This window comes from Halichoeres trimaculatus, unplaced genomic scaffold (genome assembly GCF_033239565.1).
Source record: "Halichoeres trimaculatus isolate MK-OKI-2021-1 unplaced genomic scaffold, fHalTri1.1 fHalTri1_scaffold_13, whole genome shotgun sequence".
In the NCBI taxonomy this organism is placed as follows: domain Eukaryota; kingdom Metazoa; phylum Chordata; class Actinopteri; order Labriformes; family Labridae; genus Halichoeres; species Halichoeres trimaculatus.
The window spans coordinates 34,330,933-34,347,259 of record NW_027437191.1 but is presented as its reverse complement, the minus strand read 5'-3'; the positions used below and the strand labels follow the sequence as shown (position 1 = coordinate 34,347,259).

At 39.1% G+C, this 16,327-nt stretch overlaps 1 protein-coding gene across 1 annotated transcript in view; it reads left to right on the top strand.

The window, feature by feature from the left end:
• Positions 1-16,327, top strand: part of utrn (utrophin) — a 326,192-nt gene that overhangs the window by 98,648 nt on the left and 211,217 nt on the right. The window contains exons 54-55 of the mRNA XM_074685643.1: positions 255-409; positions 2,487-2,676. Coding sequence (XP_074541744.1) covers positions 255-409; positions 2,487-2,676 — 345 coding nt within the window. The remainder of the gene's footprint in view (positions 1-254; positions 410-2,486; positions 2,677-16,327) is intronic.

The window sequence follows — 16,327 nt, the reverse complement described above, 5'->3', positions numbered from 1 at the left end:
GAGGTTAGACCAACAATGTCAGAGGAAAAACAAACTCCTCTGTGTTTCCAGGGTCTGGAGTTTCATTTAAATGCATTTAGTTAAGATAATAGGTCGTTAATATTCCTGCAGAGCCATTTGTCAAACTCAAGCAGGAACCAATAGGAGCACAATAAGGAGAAAACAGATGAGGCAAACAAACAACAAACCCTGGGAAACGTGTCGAGGCTCAGTGTCACCTCCTTCCTAAGGCCTCCATGTTGATCCTTTCACAGGCGTTCCTCCAGGACCTGGGCCGGGGCCAGGCTGCGGTGGCGGCCTTCAACGAGCTGTCCAATCATCTGCTGCAGGAGTACTCTACTGACGACACGCGCCGGATCAAAGAGGTCACGGATGCTCACAGCGGGGCGTGGAACAGCATCAACAACAGGTGATGATGGAGGCACAGGGTGACGGTGTTTCATGACGGGCTGAGGTTTCTGCTCCAAGGCCCAGAAAGGAGCTCATAGCTGAGACTGATGGAGCAACACTTATATTTTTACCTGTTCATGATCCACAATTTAAGATAATGGATATTGTTTTTTTAACAATATTTTCATTGGATTTCAAGTTTTATGATGAAAGGTCAAAAGGTCAAACTCAAATGTATTTATTAAGCACTTTTACAACAACTCAAGCTGCCAAAAGTGCTGCACAAGCAAAAAGTATTTAGAATACTGGAAGGGAAAAGAAAAAAAAGTAAAAAAAATATATACATATATATATATATATATATATATATATATGATCTGGATCTGGATCTGGATCCAAACCCGCGAGGCGTTCAAAGACACACTTACTTTCAAATGTCTGGCATTTACAAACCGTTTGTCCTACTTGGAGAAAAGTGGTGTTCTCGTCAGATTTTCAAATTTCCGACAGTCCCTGAATGTTTCACACGTCAGCAACATGCTTTAAACCGGAGGGAGGGAAGCGAGAGTGATGAGTGGACTGCCGTCCACATCTCGTTTATCCACACGTCCTTTTTTGAAAATCTACAGACAATCAACCGTTTGCTCGATTCTGTAAAAAACAGATAATTTTACACTCTTTACTGCATCAAACAAGCCCTGAATGATCGATATTTGTCCTGTATTTAAATCTAAAGAATTCTTTGAAAATGTCCTTCCGTCTTCCTGGTGTCATGTTTCAGCTTGGGGCTGCTCTGCACCAATCAGCAACAGTTTGTGTGTTCAGAGCATGTTAAACTGAGAATACTTCACTTTTCTTTGATCCAAGACTTGAATAAAGTGTTTTGTACATAGTTCCTCACAGTTTTTAGCCTTTAGCCCTGGTTCTCCTGACCTCATAGAAGTATAGAAGTTCATATTGCAGTGAAAATTGAGTCCACATCGAGTAAAAATGTGACAGAGGCAAAAAACGTCCTAAAAATCAAATCAGCTTATCTTAGGTGCAGGACTGTGTAGATTTTGTAAAGATAGAACCATAAAACTTTTTTCATGTGTTCCTTATGCCTCAGGGTACCTAAAAATGTGTTGTATATATTCCCAACTTATTTTTAAATGTTTTTTTAATGTCTTTTAATGTAATTTTAATGTCCTAGAATTCAAATTCTTTATTTTGGGACCTTAAGCAGATATGAGATTAAAATGCGATTAATTAGATTAATTAATTACAAATCCTGTAATTAATTAGATTAATTTTTTTAATCGCCTGACAGTACTTATATATATATATATATATATTTATATATATATATATATATATATATATATATATATATATATATATATATATATATATATATATATATATATATATATATATATGTGTGTGTGTGTGTGTGTGTATGTATATAGTTATAAATATCAACAGAAGGGAGTTTGAAAAATATAAATACTCCTCAAACTGTAATGACATGCTGTGGTTATATTCAGCTCAGTTTGTTGTTGTTGTTGTTGTTGTTGTTGTTGTAGAGTCTGAGGGACTAGTTTTTTACTTTAAAAGTCCAGGATTTCCATCAGTTTTCATTTTCCTCTCAGTTCTGCAGTAAAAACCCGTTTACTGCTCATTATTCCTTAGCTTTTATCACCTGGCTCAAACAGAAACAGATTGAATGAAGTGTAACAACAAGACGACTCGTGGACGTCAGTCTTTGATGCAGTTGGGTTCAGCTTTTACTAGCGGGTCGTCTTCATGCACTTTGTCCGGTTTGGGGTTTTCTGTTGGAGCTGCTGCTTCCTCCTGCTCATGGCAGGTTTGTGAGACAGCTCTGAACAGAAAAATGAAATTTAGAACGAATTAAAACCTTTAGAGAGTGAAAAAATGACACTTCAGTTCGAGCTTGTTCCACTTCTTAGCAGGATGTTGTTCCTGGCAAATCCAGCCTTCAAAATAAAAGCCCCAACGAGTTCTTACAATAAACACAAGAAGAAGAACGGTGACTTAAACCTTTATTTATAGACACTAAAATATGAGTCTCACATCGATGCTTTTTTTTTCGGCAGAGCGAGCGACCGCCATGCTCAGCTGGACGCCGACCTGAAGGGTCTGCAGACGTCCCTCAGGGAGCTCGAGTCCTTCCTCAAATGGCTCCAAGAGGCCGAGACCACCGTCAACGTCCTGGCCGACGCCGCCCAGAGGGAAGACCCGTCGCAGGAGTCGGCCCACACCAAGGAGCTGCGGCGCCAACTGGAGGTAGGACTGAGGAAGACGCTCACGCTGCGCCACGCGTGTGTGTTTGTGTGTGTGTGTGATCTATTCACAGGTGCAAGCCCATTATCTCAGTGTCATCCTTCATTAACACAGCCTTCACTGATTGAACAGAGGCAGAGTGTGTGTGTGAGTGTGTGTGTGAGTGTGTGTGTGAGAGTGTGTGTGAGAGTGTGTGTGTGTGTGTGTTGAAGCTGCTGGTTGAGGTGTGTGTGAATGTGAGGGCGTGCAGAGGGCAGGTGAGTGCTTGTATGCACCGAGCGTGGCTCATTGATCCCCTTGTCCAATGCTGCTTAAGAATTCTGAGTGTGTGTGTGTGTGTGTGTGTGTGTGTGTGTGTGTGTGTGTGTGTGTATGAGTGTGTGTTTGCTCTCCCAGGTTTGTCATTTGCTCAGACTTTTCCTCAGGGATCAGTTTCCGTACGTCATCTCTTTATGTAACGTTTTAAACCCTAAATCACTTCACCTCCTCCACCTTTCCGCTGAGACAAAACGCAGGAACGAGCTTCTTCTTCGTTTCCTGGAGTCTTCCTCTGCCGATCCTCTCACGTCTGCAGGATTTCACAGTCGAGGGGGTTCGTTTTCACGTCTGTGTTGCTTTTAGAAATGATCAATGAGTTGTGATGTTAGAGAGCATCCCAGGCCTCGTCCCTGAGAAAAGGCTGCAGCGTTGTTCGTCTTTCAGAAACAGGTTCAGCTCCAATAATAATTTCATTTTCATGAAAGCCGCGCTGCTTCTTCTCCCGTTTGTGTCAAATTATTTAAAAAACGGGCCAAGGTCACGGAGAAAAGACACTGAATCATCATCGCCTGAGCGCCCACAAAGACTCACCAGGATCCATCTCCTCGGTGTGGAGATGACGTAAAGAGACGAAGGTGCAGCTCATCCTGAGATCAGACCGGTTTGTCCCGTTGTACTGATCTATATTTGTTTTATTGAGCTCAATCAATCATTGTGAGCAGAATCTCACAGGATAAACTCTTTACACTAAACCAAGGGTCTTCAACCTGTGGCTCTGGAGTCTCATGCGGCCCTTTGACTCCTTTGCAGTGGCTCCTTGAAGCTTTAAGAAATAACATAAAACATGTACACAACAATACAACGTGCCGGCTTAATATACATGATTGATATGTGGAAAGACATTAGCCAACAACAGAAAATGATGAGTTCATCAACATTATCAATGTATGGTATTGAATACAAGTATTCTTTCCAAACATTTGAATTTTAAGCAAATTTTTTAAATTCAAAATTTTGTAAATTTTTTGACATTTTTTGCATTTTTTTTTTTAATTTTTGCTTTTTTTTTATTTCTGCAGCTTTTAAGAATTTTGGCATTTTTTTTTTAATTCAAGAAATTGTTTTGAGTTCATTTTTTTAAACTTTAGCAAATTGATTCAGTTATAGTTATTAAGTCTTTTTTGATTTTTTTTCGCTTTTTTGCGATTTTTGCAAATTTTCATTTTTTTTGGAATGTTTGTAAATTTTGATATTTCAGCAAATTTTTCAAACTAAATAAATTGTTTATAGCTTAAAAGTTCTGAAAACATTTGCAAATTTATGAAGTTTCAGAAATATTTGCAAATGTTTAATTTTCTGTTTTTGCAATTTTTGCAATTTTTTTAGAACTTTTTTTTTAATCGTTTTAAATATTTCGTTATTTTTGCAATTTTTTTTAATCTTAAGAAATAGTTTAAAGTTAATTTTTTTTTTTTTTAACTTTTGCCAATTTATTAAGTTTCTGAAATATTTGCTAATGTTTTTTTTTCTTTTTCGTATTTTTTTTTCTCAAACTTTTTATATTTTGTTTTAGTTACTGCAACTTTTTGCAAAGTTAAAAAAAATGTAATTTTTTATATTTTTGCAAGTTTTTGAAACTCTGTCCATAGTTTTACATTTTTTGAAAATTTCGCATATTTGTTAAGTTTTTAGAAAATTTAGCAAACATTTCATTTTTCCTTTTTTGTGCAATTATTGCACATTTTTGCACATTTTTTGAATTTTCTTCAAATTTAATTAAAAAACTTAGACATCTCAAGTGCAAGTTCATAAATTTAAGTACTTCTTGTTCAGATAATTACTCTCTACATTTTAACTGTAGGTTTTTAAACACTCGTCATTGTTTTATTGTGAAGATAAAGTCGATTTTGTGGCTCCGGTGCGTCTTTAATCCAGTTGAGCTGAGCTGAAAACGTCTCCTCTGAAAGTAAAGGTTGCAGACCCCTGCTCTGGTGGATCTTTCTTTAAAGTCTGTCAGAGTGGTCTCAGAGGTTGAGAGTGTGGGAGATGTTTGAAAGTTTCAGAGCTGAAGTATCCGTCAGAGGATAACGGATCAGTCCCTCTCTCTGAATCCGTCAATGGACCCACTTGTTTTTTTCATGAGCTCATTTCCATCTCTTTGTCTGGTGAGAGTGATGGCGCCCGGCCTGGAAGGTGGGATAATGAAACAGACTTTGAGCTGCAGAGGACGTGTGTTGACACAGAAAGTTGTCTCCTCAGCTCCATTATTAACTCACAGCGACTGCTCTGCCACGGCTGGGTGTCGAGCTACTTTAATCACAGTTTTTGGCCACGGGCTGCTGTCAGTCCGACTGCTGTTTCCACATCAAGCCTACAGTTACTAAATAATGGGACAGGGCCACACATACAAATGAGGCACATTAATGAAGTTCCTGAAAACACATCAGCTGAGCGGCTGAGCGGCTGAGCTGGACTCCAGCCAGGCTGCGATGTGAGGCAGTACTGATGGACCGGACCTCATGGGTCTCTGACTCTGGTCTGGGGTCTGTTGGAAAGTTAAACCATGTTGTTGCTGTGACTCTTCTGTTTTTCTCAGGCTGAGATGAATCATTCACTCCTCACGTTTGTTTGTGAAACAGCCGGGAGCGTAAAGCTCGTCATCGCCCAACGTTACGTCTCTGTAGCTGTGATGTTCAGAGTTATCTCTGTTTTTAACAACCACAGCTTGAAAATAAACCCTGTTTTTTATGACAGATAGGAAAAATTAAAGAGGAGTTATCATGCTTTCCCATATTTTAAACATGGATATAAAATAACTGTAAACGGTTAGAAACGCTCTGTCCTAGAAAAGCCTCAGATCTTCCTGAGAGTCGCTGAAACCATGAAATCATTACATGAGGATCTGCTAACTGGTTCAACTTTGACCCCCAACTTTGGCTTCTGTTGGAGTTTGTTGGCGTCTTTTGGCATCTATTGGTGTCTATTGGCGTCTATTGGCTACCGTTGGCATCGACTGAAGTCTGTTGGTGTCCATTGCTGTCTGTATGTGTCTGGTTGCTTCTGTTGGCTTCTGTTGGAGTTTATTGGCATCCATTACTGTCTGTTGGTTTCTGTTAAGGTCCGTTGGCATCTTTTGGCATCCATTGGTGTCTATTGGCTACTGTTGGCTGTTGACTTGGACTGAAGTCGGTTGGTGTCCATTGGTGTCTGTTAGATTCAAATGGCTTTTGTTGGCATCCATTGGCATCTGTTGGCTTATGTTGGTGTCCATTGGCGCCTGCTCATGTCTGTAGGAGTCTGTTGTTGCTATTGGCATCTATTGCCTTCTGTTGGCTTCTGTTGAAATCTGATGGCATCTGTTGCCTCCTGTTGGCCTATGATTGAATCTGTTGACTCCTTTTGGCTTCTTTTAGGGTCAATTGACGTCCATTGGTGTCTGTTGGCTTCTCTTGGAGTCTGTTGTCTTCTGTGGAGTCCCTTGATGTCTATTGGCGTCTGCTGGCCTCTTTCGGCTTCTGTTGGAATCTGTTGTCTTCTGTGGGGTTCTATTGGAGTCTGTTGGCTTCTGTTGGTGTCTGTTGGCTTCTGTTGGCTTCTGTTAGAGGCCTTTGGCATCCACTGGCATCCACTGGCATCCATTAGAGTCAGTTGGCGTCCATTGGTGCCTGCTCGTGTCTGTTGGAGTCTGTTGTTGCTATTGGCGTCTGTTGCCTTCTGTTGGCCTATGTTTGAATCTGTTGGCTTCTTTTGGCTTCTGTTGGGGTCAATTGGCTTCTGTTGGAGTCCATTTGTGTCTATAGGCATCTGCTGGCCTCTTTCCGCCTCTGTTGGTGTCTGTTGGTGTCTGTTGGTGTCTGTTGGTGTCTGTTGGGGTCTGTTGGCGTTTTTTGGCTTCTGTTGGAATCTGTTGAAATGTGTTGGTTTTTGACGGCGTTTGTTGGCTTCTGTTGGCTTTTGTTGGAGTCCATTAGTGTCCATTGGCGCCTGCTCATGTCTGTATGAGTCTGTTATTGCCATTGGCATCTGTTGGCTTCTGTTGGTGTCAGTTGGCGTCCAATAGTGTCTGTTGGCTTCTGTTGGCCTATGTTTGAGTCCATTGGTGTCTTTGGCATCTGCTGGCCTCTTTCGGCCTCTGTTGGCATCTTTTGGCTTCTGTTAGAATCTGTTGGAGTCTGTTTGCCTCCATTGGTCTGTTGGTGTCAGTTGACTTCTGTTAGAGTCTCTTTGTGTCTCTCAGCGTCAATTCTCAAACTACAGGGGGCGGTGTGTGTCTTCAATTATACTAAACTGGAACAGAAGAAGTTGTTGACACCATTTACCTTTTTTTTTTTTTTTTCCAATTCTGTTTCTATGCTGAGTGTAGCCCCAGGTTAATGCCAGAAAACCTTCATCACAGAGTGATCACTGACCTCTGTGAGGAGTCATGTAATCCTTGTTAGTGTTCATTCGTGCAGAACTCGCTGACAAGCTCAGCATAAGCCAAGTTTTTAAGAAACGGCTCAAATCAAAAGCTAAAACAGAGAGTTTCAAACAGGGTATGTTCTGAACTTGTAATAATTTCAGACTACAACAGGGCCACCAGATGGACACGTTAAACCCTAGAACACGTTTACCTTCATAAAAATCACTACACATTATGTTTTGTCATATTTCTAACATATAACCAGAGCTGGGATGTGATTTATGTATTTATATCTGTTAAACTGTGAAGTGTTGTTGGATCTAACAGTGAAATTATGCAGGACGTCGCCCCCGCCTGGAGCTGCAGCTTCATTAAGCTCAGCTGCTCCATCTTTGACTGTTGGCGTTATGATGGAGCTTTCTTACATATGTCGACTTAAACAGCGTGGGCAGCAGGAGCTTTTCACATCCTACGGCGTCTTAGTGAGACCTGGTTCTGACAGATCCATCAAGACTGATCCACCTTTTTATTCCCGTGAAGCAAAGTCAACACTGAGCAGAAACAGAGTCTGTGGCTAAACCCTGTCCAAACAGAGCTCTTCAGTAAGCTGTGTGTGTGTGTGTGTGTGTGTGTTTGTGTGTGTGTGTAAATGACGATGACTCTTCTCAGCTGCGTTGGTTTACAGGAGTTTCTTGCTTTGGTTTCCCTTCATCTTAAAAAAAAAGACACTGGGCCCATGAGCTCTGAGACGAACCACTCGTTTCTTTGTGTGTATTTGTGTCAGGTTGTGCTTATTTGTGTCAGGTTGTGCGTATTTTGAGTGTGTGACTCATGTTTACGGGGGAACCGTCGGTGTAAAGCGTGCTGGGCTGAGGCGATACAGAGGTTTTCATCCTCACTTCAGAGAAATGCCTCTCGCCTCGCGGTTGGGAGAAAGAAAGAAAGCGAGTGTTTTTCAGCACCACTTCAAATAAAAGTCAACAGAGCGCCTCAGAGACGGCAGCAGCAGGTTTAATATATCCACCTGTGTGTGGAGGATCCGTGGTCAGGAGCTGTGCAGAAGCTGAGCCGCCGCTTTATGATAATCTCTGCTGATTGTGCAGCTCGTCAGACTGGACGTGTCTCTTTGATTCTCCATCCTCTCCTGACTGTTTCCTCTTTGTACCATCCATCTGCTTCCTGTGTGCTCTGGTCTCTGGAGGTTCACACGTTTTCTGTGGATAAAAATGCTTAAAAAAGCTTTTTGTCTCCCCCTGACCTCTCCATCCCACCCTCTCTCCCACTGTTCTACTTTACTCCCACTGCTCCTTTAGTTTAAGTCCACTGAGCGCGCTCCAACCCACCGCTCTCCCCCTGTCAGTTACTCAGATGGTTAAATTTAGACGACGCGTCTAGTGCTGAGAAAACACTCAGAAAGAAATCTAAATCTAGCTCTTGATGTAAAAACTTAAGCATGATTCAATCTGTGTGATACTTTCTCAACTTATCCAACGTTTTTCAATGAAATCGATACTTAAGCATGCTCTGCTGGGAGTTTTTTGAAAAGTACCGGATCTTTCTGCTTTGTTAAGGTCATTTACTGGAGCTACAGCCCCAGCTTGTGGCGGGAGGCTGCACTACAGCCATATCTAACCAGCACTGTGTCTGTTTGGGGTCGGAGGAAACATCGATTCACATGTAAATCAGGATTTTTAATTTAAAAAAATGATTTTTTTTCAAATTTAAACCTATATTTCAGTCTTTGTTTAGAAACTGGTTTGGAAAAAGTTCCCACTTTTCTCCAGCAGAGGGCGAAATGTTTCTCTCTGACTCACATGATGTGCATTTTTTGTGAATATATGGCTCCTGATATAAAGCTCCTGACATCATTTGATCATCATTTGACTGTTCTACATGGTGTGGAGTTAAAAAACAAAACAAACTAAAAAACTAAAAATCTTAGATATGGAAGAATTTTAAATCAAATTGGCACCCCAAAAATCGTATTGGAATCAATAGCAAGAATAGCATGTTGTCCTAGCGCTATTTAACCAGTATTTTGTCCGTTTGGGGTGGAAGAAAAAAATCGTTTTATAAATGTATCTGGAGTTTGTGTTTTACAATATTAAAATCAGTTTTTCTTGTTGATAAAAAGATAAAAGACTATCTTTTTCCCACCAGACGGTAGTTTTTCATGTCGCTTAAACAGCCCTTGAAAGCAGCTGTTTTTAATATTTTATTTGTTTATTATTAATTAATTAATTAATTTATTTATTTATTTGTTTTTACTCATTTTTATTTATTTATTTTTCTTTTAAATAAATAAATTAATATATTTTTATTTATTTTCAACCATTTGTTTATTATTCTTTTTAATTAATTAACATTAATTAATTAATTTGTTTTTATTTATTTTCCTCAATTTATTAAATATTCTTTTTAATTAATTAATTATTTTTATTTATTTTAATCAATTTATCATGCTTTGTGATTAAACAATTATCTTTTTAAATTTACTTTTGTTGAAAACAATATGGATGCATTAATCGGAAAAGGAAAAAAAAAATATATATATATATATATATATATATATATATATATGTATATATATATATATATATATATATATATATATATATATATATATATATATATATATATATATATATATATATATATATATGTGTGTGTACAAAAATATGTAAAAGATATTTCCTTGTCCACCAAAACAAACAAAATATTTCCTCACAGAAACTTTGTGGCTAATTTTTAAGTTGAACATCATACTAACCCTAATTCGTCACAGTCCCAACAGCAGTTTCTAAGATCTCTGTTTTGTTCTCTTTGGCGACACCTGTGGAGATGTGTGGTTACTACACCGTTTTTTTAATTCAAACTTTATTTTTCATAATGTTTAAGTATAGAGGATACAAATCAGCTCTGCTTGGTGACATTTTTATACGTCATAAAAAGAAAGAAGAACAGAATTAAGCAAGCCAACAAATAGTTAAGAAAGAAAGAAAGAAAAAATATATATATTTAGCTTTTATGTCATAACCAGATAAGAATTCATTAATTAAACAGTTAACTCGTCAGTGTGACTCATGACTCAGGTTGCTTTGTTTGCTCTGTTAACGTGTCTTTGTCTGGAAACGACCTGACCAATCATAAACAAAGAAAGAAAGAGCAGGTAGATTTACTCCAGGACCCGCTCCTGAGTGACTCCTCCCTTTTCCAACTGTAGGATGTGCGTGCATCTCATTTGTGCTCCGAGCTCTCTGTCTGCCTCCTTCGCTCTCACTGTTCCTCTGGCTCCTCCGCTGCTGCTCCGCCGCGCTCGCGCTCATTGATCTGTTTGTTGCCTGGCGTAATGTCATTGTCCCTTCACGGTGGAGTCAGCGTTTGTCGTTGCTGCTTCTGATCTTCCTCTCTGTCCTTCTTTTCTCCCCCGCTCGTCTCTCTCTGTGTCTCTCTGTGTCTCCGTCTGTGGATCAGCGGCAGTAAAAAGTGACTCGTACCTTCCTCTCCTGCTCTCCTTCCTCTCATCTTTCTCCTTTTCCCCTTCTTTCTTCTTCTTCTCCATCATTTCCTGTCCTCCCTCGGGATCACCCTCCTCTCTCTCTGCAGGGGGCCGTCACAGCTGGTTTGTGTGAGGCTCGTCTTCCTCTTCTTCTGCGGTCGGGGTTGCGCGTGTGAATGTCCGCGTGGAGGAGAAAGTGAGTGTCTCGTCTTGTCCTGCTCGCCTGCAACATCGAGAGTGTGTGTGTGTGTGTGTGTGTAAACGTGTGTGTGTGACAGACACAGAGGCATGCTGAGCTGAGTCCACTCCACAGTGTGTGTGTCTGTGTGTGTGTGTGAGCTCTCTTCCCGTGTCCGTGCATGTGTGTGTGTGTGTGTGCTCATCACGTCAGCTTGGCTGGGGTCTGGACGGCGGGCTCGGGGAGAGGGAGAACAATATGAGCGTGGTAGGGCAGTGCTAGCATGCGGACCAGGAGCAGGCTGCTGCAGACTTGTAGCAGTCTTAAGATGATGGCCATGGTCCGGACCTCCCTCCAGAAAGTGGTGGTCTTCCTACACAGGCTCCAGAGGATGGCCATCTCCTCGCCGCGCTACCAGAAACTCTGCAAGGTACGTGGACGCTGGAGACGGAGAGGGCGCTGGAGGAGGGAGAGTTTCTGCTTTTCTGCTTTTTGCTGAATTGGACAAAAATCTGTTTGAAACTTTTGCTCATGTGGGAGAATTTGAAGCGTTAACGTGTGAGTTGCATGTTTCAGAGTCGGCTTTTGGGACAGTTTTAAGGTTATTCTCCTTTTATGAAAGGATTTTGTGCTTGTTGTAAGAAAGTTCAGGCTGTTTTCTTCAGGTTTTCAGCACCAAACGCTCTCTTTCTCATCAACCCTCTCCTCATCTACTGCTCTCCTCTTTCTTATTCATGAGGCAGGTTGTCAGGACTGGATTTGTTTGCAGACATCCTGTCACATCTACAACGTGACATTTCAGTTGTGTACCCTCCTGACTTTTTGACTTCCTGCACTTTTGTCGTCTTTTCTGCAGAACAAACGTCTGTGAATCCTTATCGTGCCATGTGTGCACGCTTTATTCCTCCAACTGTAGACTGTCAGCTGAGGCTTCAAAGTGTTGCATGCATCAGTAAAGTCAGAAAGGCGTTGAGAGATACGTCGTGCTGCATTTTGTGGTTTGAAAGAAGAGCAGGTTTCTCTCTGACCTGTTTTCACCTGAGAGGAAACACCTCCTGGTCTCTGCTGGGTTTTTGCTGATGTTTTGATCATCCTGGTCCCTCCTGTCCCGTGTTTGCAGGGAGCAGAGGGAGCCAGCTGTGTGGATCTGACAGAGCGGGAGGCGAAAAACATCTGAGTAGTTTCTGACGGCTCGCCAGCATCAATCATGCCTCGACGAACATGTGGCGGTTGGACTTAATCCACTCGTAATCCATAAACCCTTCTCCTCTAAGTGCTTAACTCCTGCTCTGTCGCTGCAGTTTGCTGAAGCGTGGTCACGTTTGTGGCGCTTTGACCGTCTTTTTAACATTTCACAAGATTATTTTTGTTCTTATAGGGTAGAAGTAGACTGATATGGTTTTTCAGGGCCGATATTGATACCGATAATCAGAAGACAAAGAGGCCACTAACTGATATTTGGGGCCGATATTCATTTGCAGTAAAAGTGAGTGTTTAAGCAGATGTTTATTAAACAGCTCCCAGGCTCAGCACCTGTCTGAAAAAGCTAAATAAAAACTTAAAAAAATAAAAAGCTCCCTAAAGTTTTCTACAGGAAGTCACATTTTTAAAAGAATGTCTCTGAATGTCACCAATCAGATGATACTGCCTCAAAATGCTGGATATTGGCGCCGATAATCAGTCCATCCCTGGTGACATTGACCCAAAATGTTGGTTGTGAAACTGGTTGATGGGGTAAAAATAATCAAGTGCTAAGTGTTTAAGGAATATAAATATAAAAAAATGAATATATATATATATATATATATATATATATATATATATATATATATATATATATATATATATATATATATATATAAGAAATGGATCAAGATTTCCTAGAAATACAGCTGTTAGAAGTTTAAAAATTAAACTGTATTACAAAAAAAGGATGATGCCGATCTGCTTCAAAATGCTGAAAATCAGCGCCGATAATCAATCTATCCCAGGGGTCTGCAACCTTTTCTTATATAGGAGCCATTTTTCCTTAACTCACCTGGATTAAAGTCATTAAAGAGCCACAAAATCTACTTCATCTTCACAAAAAGACAAAAAATGCGTAAAATTCCAAACGTAGTAAAAATCTAGTGAATAATTATCTAAAAAGGACGTTTTTAAAGTTTTTACACTGAAAAGTGGTGTCTTAGTTTTTTTTTCATAAATGTGCAAAATCAATTAAATTTAATGAAGTTATTTTCAAAAAATAAATGTTCAAAAGTATTTAAATTTAAAACATTAAAAAAAATTCCTGAAAATGTTATCTAAAAATGTGCCAAAAATTATAAAAAAATTGCAAATTTAAAAAAAAAATCAAGTTATATTATGTGCATCATTTTCAGAAATAAAAAACTTTAACTTTGCAAAATTTTGAAAAATTTGCACACTCAAAAAAAATCTTAATTTTCAAAAATCTTAAAAAAAAATTGAAAATTAAAAATATTTGCAAATTCTTTTAAAAAATTGTTTTTTTCTTAATTGAAATCTGTATTGCAAGATATGATGCATATTAAGTTCAACAAAATATTAACACTAGATTACATTTAGTTTATCATTAACACCCTCTTTAAGATAAAAAAAACCTGTTTTTTCAATAATAATTTTTCAAAGCTACAAGAAACCACTGCAAAGGATTCAAAGAGCTGCATGAGGCTCCAGAGCCACAGGTTGAACACCCTTGGTCTGTCCTGATTAAAGAGTAAAAATGGGAATAAAAGGAGTGGGGCTGTAATCAACAGAGCGTTATGCATTCATAACGTCTCCACGCTCCCTCAGATCTTTATTTACCTGCTGCCGCTGCGCGTAGAGCCAGCTCAGGGTTAAATGTGTGAATCAGATCCTTCCTGAAGCCCTGCACGTGTTCGCCGTCTGCAGCGCCAGCGCTCGTCCTCTCTGTTGTTAAAAACTCATCCAGCTCTCACCATCGTCTCCTCCGTTCAGCCGTCCTGAGCGGCGAGCGCTTCCTCCACACCTGGCAGAAGGAGGCATCTGTCACAGCACACTCGGCTACCCTCCCCTGGGTTGCATCAGTCACTCCGGCTTTGTTTGGCCTTCCCTCGGGGCCGTGGGGGGGGCGTGGGGGGGCGGTAATGGCGGACTTGTCCTGCCTCCCTGGGGTGTGTTCGCTTGCTGCCAGACTGTAACAGTGGCTTCTCGGTGATGGATTTGCTCGGGGCTCGACCTCTGGGGTCTGGTCATCCTTTCTGCTTCAGGACAGCGCTCGTCCTTAAACAGCCTGACTGTTTTTTTCCGTCTGATTCAGGATAACAAGCGGGGAAACAACCCAGAGCTCCTCTTAATCAGGTTTGCATTGATTTAGAGTGAATCAAACGGCTGTGATTACTGTAAGCCAGCTTTACATCTGATGTTCATCATCTTCCTGGAAAACTCCCTGACTGTCCTGTTACTGAAAGAACAATCAATAACTGTCTCTGCATCGTGGCTTAAAGGTTTTACAAATGGATGGTTTTTAACTCATAAAGCTTGTCTTCGAAACCAGGGGTATACAACCGTTACTTTCATAGGAGCCGTTTTTCCTCATCTCACCTGGATTAAAGTCATTCAGGAGCCACAAGATCTACTTTATCTTCACAAAAAAGGTTTTTAAGTATATAAAATTCTATACATAGTTAAAATCTGGTGAAAACTTATGTAAGCAAAAAGGTTTTGCATTAAAGAAATTGTACGTATGATATAAAAGTTTTTAACTTTCAATAAATAAACAGAAATGTCAGAAAGTTTTAAAAATTTTCAAAGTTAGCAAAAATTAAAAAATATATATTTCTGACATATGCTAAAATTAAAAAAAGAAGAAATAAAAAAATTTGCAAAAAATAAAAAAAAATAAAAAAGGGAATTTCAGAAATTTGCAAAAAAAGGAAAAAATTTCAATTAAACAAAGTTGCAAAAAAATAATTTTAAATTTAAAAAAATGCTAAAATTTCAAAAGCAACAATTCATTTTTTTTAATTTAGAAAAAAAAATTAAGGTTAAAAAAAAATTGCAAGAATTTCAAAAGATTGTGTATTTACAAAAAATTTGGAAAATGTAAAAAAAATGCTTTTGAGGAATGAACTAAAAACTATAAAAATATATATATATAATTTAGAAAAAAAATAAAATTCAAAATTTCAAAAATTTCAAAAAATTTCAAATTTTTTTAAACTCCCCAAAAATTTGCTTGTATAAAAAAATATAAATAAAAAAAAATTGAAAAGTTATCAAAGATGACTTAAAATTGTCAACATGTATTGATTATAATGCTGAACTCATCTTTTCCTTTTTTTTTTGCATATGTTTTACTACATATCAAGCATGTGTATTAAGTTTGCACATTAGAAAATTTTGATTTATATTTATAATTTTTGAAAAAAAAAATTCAAACGTTTGCAAAAAAATATATAAAAAATAAAAAGTACAGAAATCCACACATTTTGAAATAAAAAAAGGCAAAATAATTATAATAAAAATCAAAATTTAGGAAATGTACTTAAATTTCAAAATTTTGAAAGAATACTTGAATTTGATTACATATTTTGATAATGTTACCTAGCCTATCATTTTTTGTTGTTTGCTAATATCTTGCCATATATCAAGCATGTATATTACGTTGGCATGTTTGCAGTTTCATTAAAATCAGTATTTTCTTCCAGATGAGTCTTTTTGTAGATGTAGTTATCTTCCCAGGGCTGTAAAACTTGAGGTTAGCCACAGGTGCTCGGAAAGTTGGTGGGCTGTTGATGTTGTAGGAGGTGAAGTAGAGCGGTGGCAGGCTTTATTGACAGATGGGATGATCTAATCATATTGACCTCCATCACATCGGTCTCCACTGCGTCTTGGTCGCGGTGGTTTAGGACTCGCCGTGCAGTGACTGATGGGAAGTTTGTGAAATCTCCTGAGTCATAACGTCTGGGTGCTGTTTTCCTGTTAATCGTGCTTTGCTGGTGGATTTTCTGGTGTGTGTGAGCGTGTTCGTCTTTAATGGCTCTCATTATGTTGATGTATGGTCCTGAGCTTTGCAGTATTTGGAAGCGGAAACCATTTAACTTCAACGCTTTTCAGAAGTGCGTCTGTTACTCGCCGTGTAAATTGTTTTCTTCTCCCACTCTCCTCCATTTGAAGCAATAATGTTTAATGAGGGTGTGGGCTATTAGGAGAAATTTTACATCCATACACCCCCACCCCACACACACACACACACACACACACACACACACCCTCAGGCTTTGTTTATGTGGAGAGCTCAGGATTGCTCTGTCGACCCTTTCATTTAAATGTT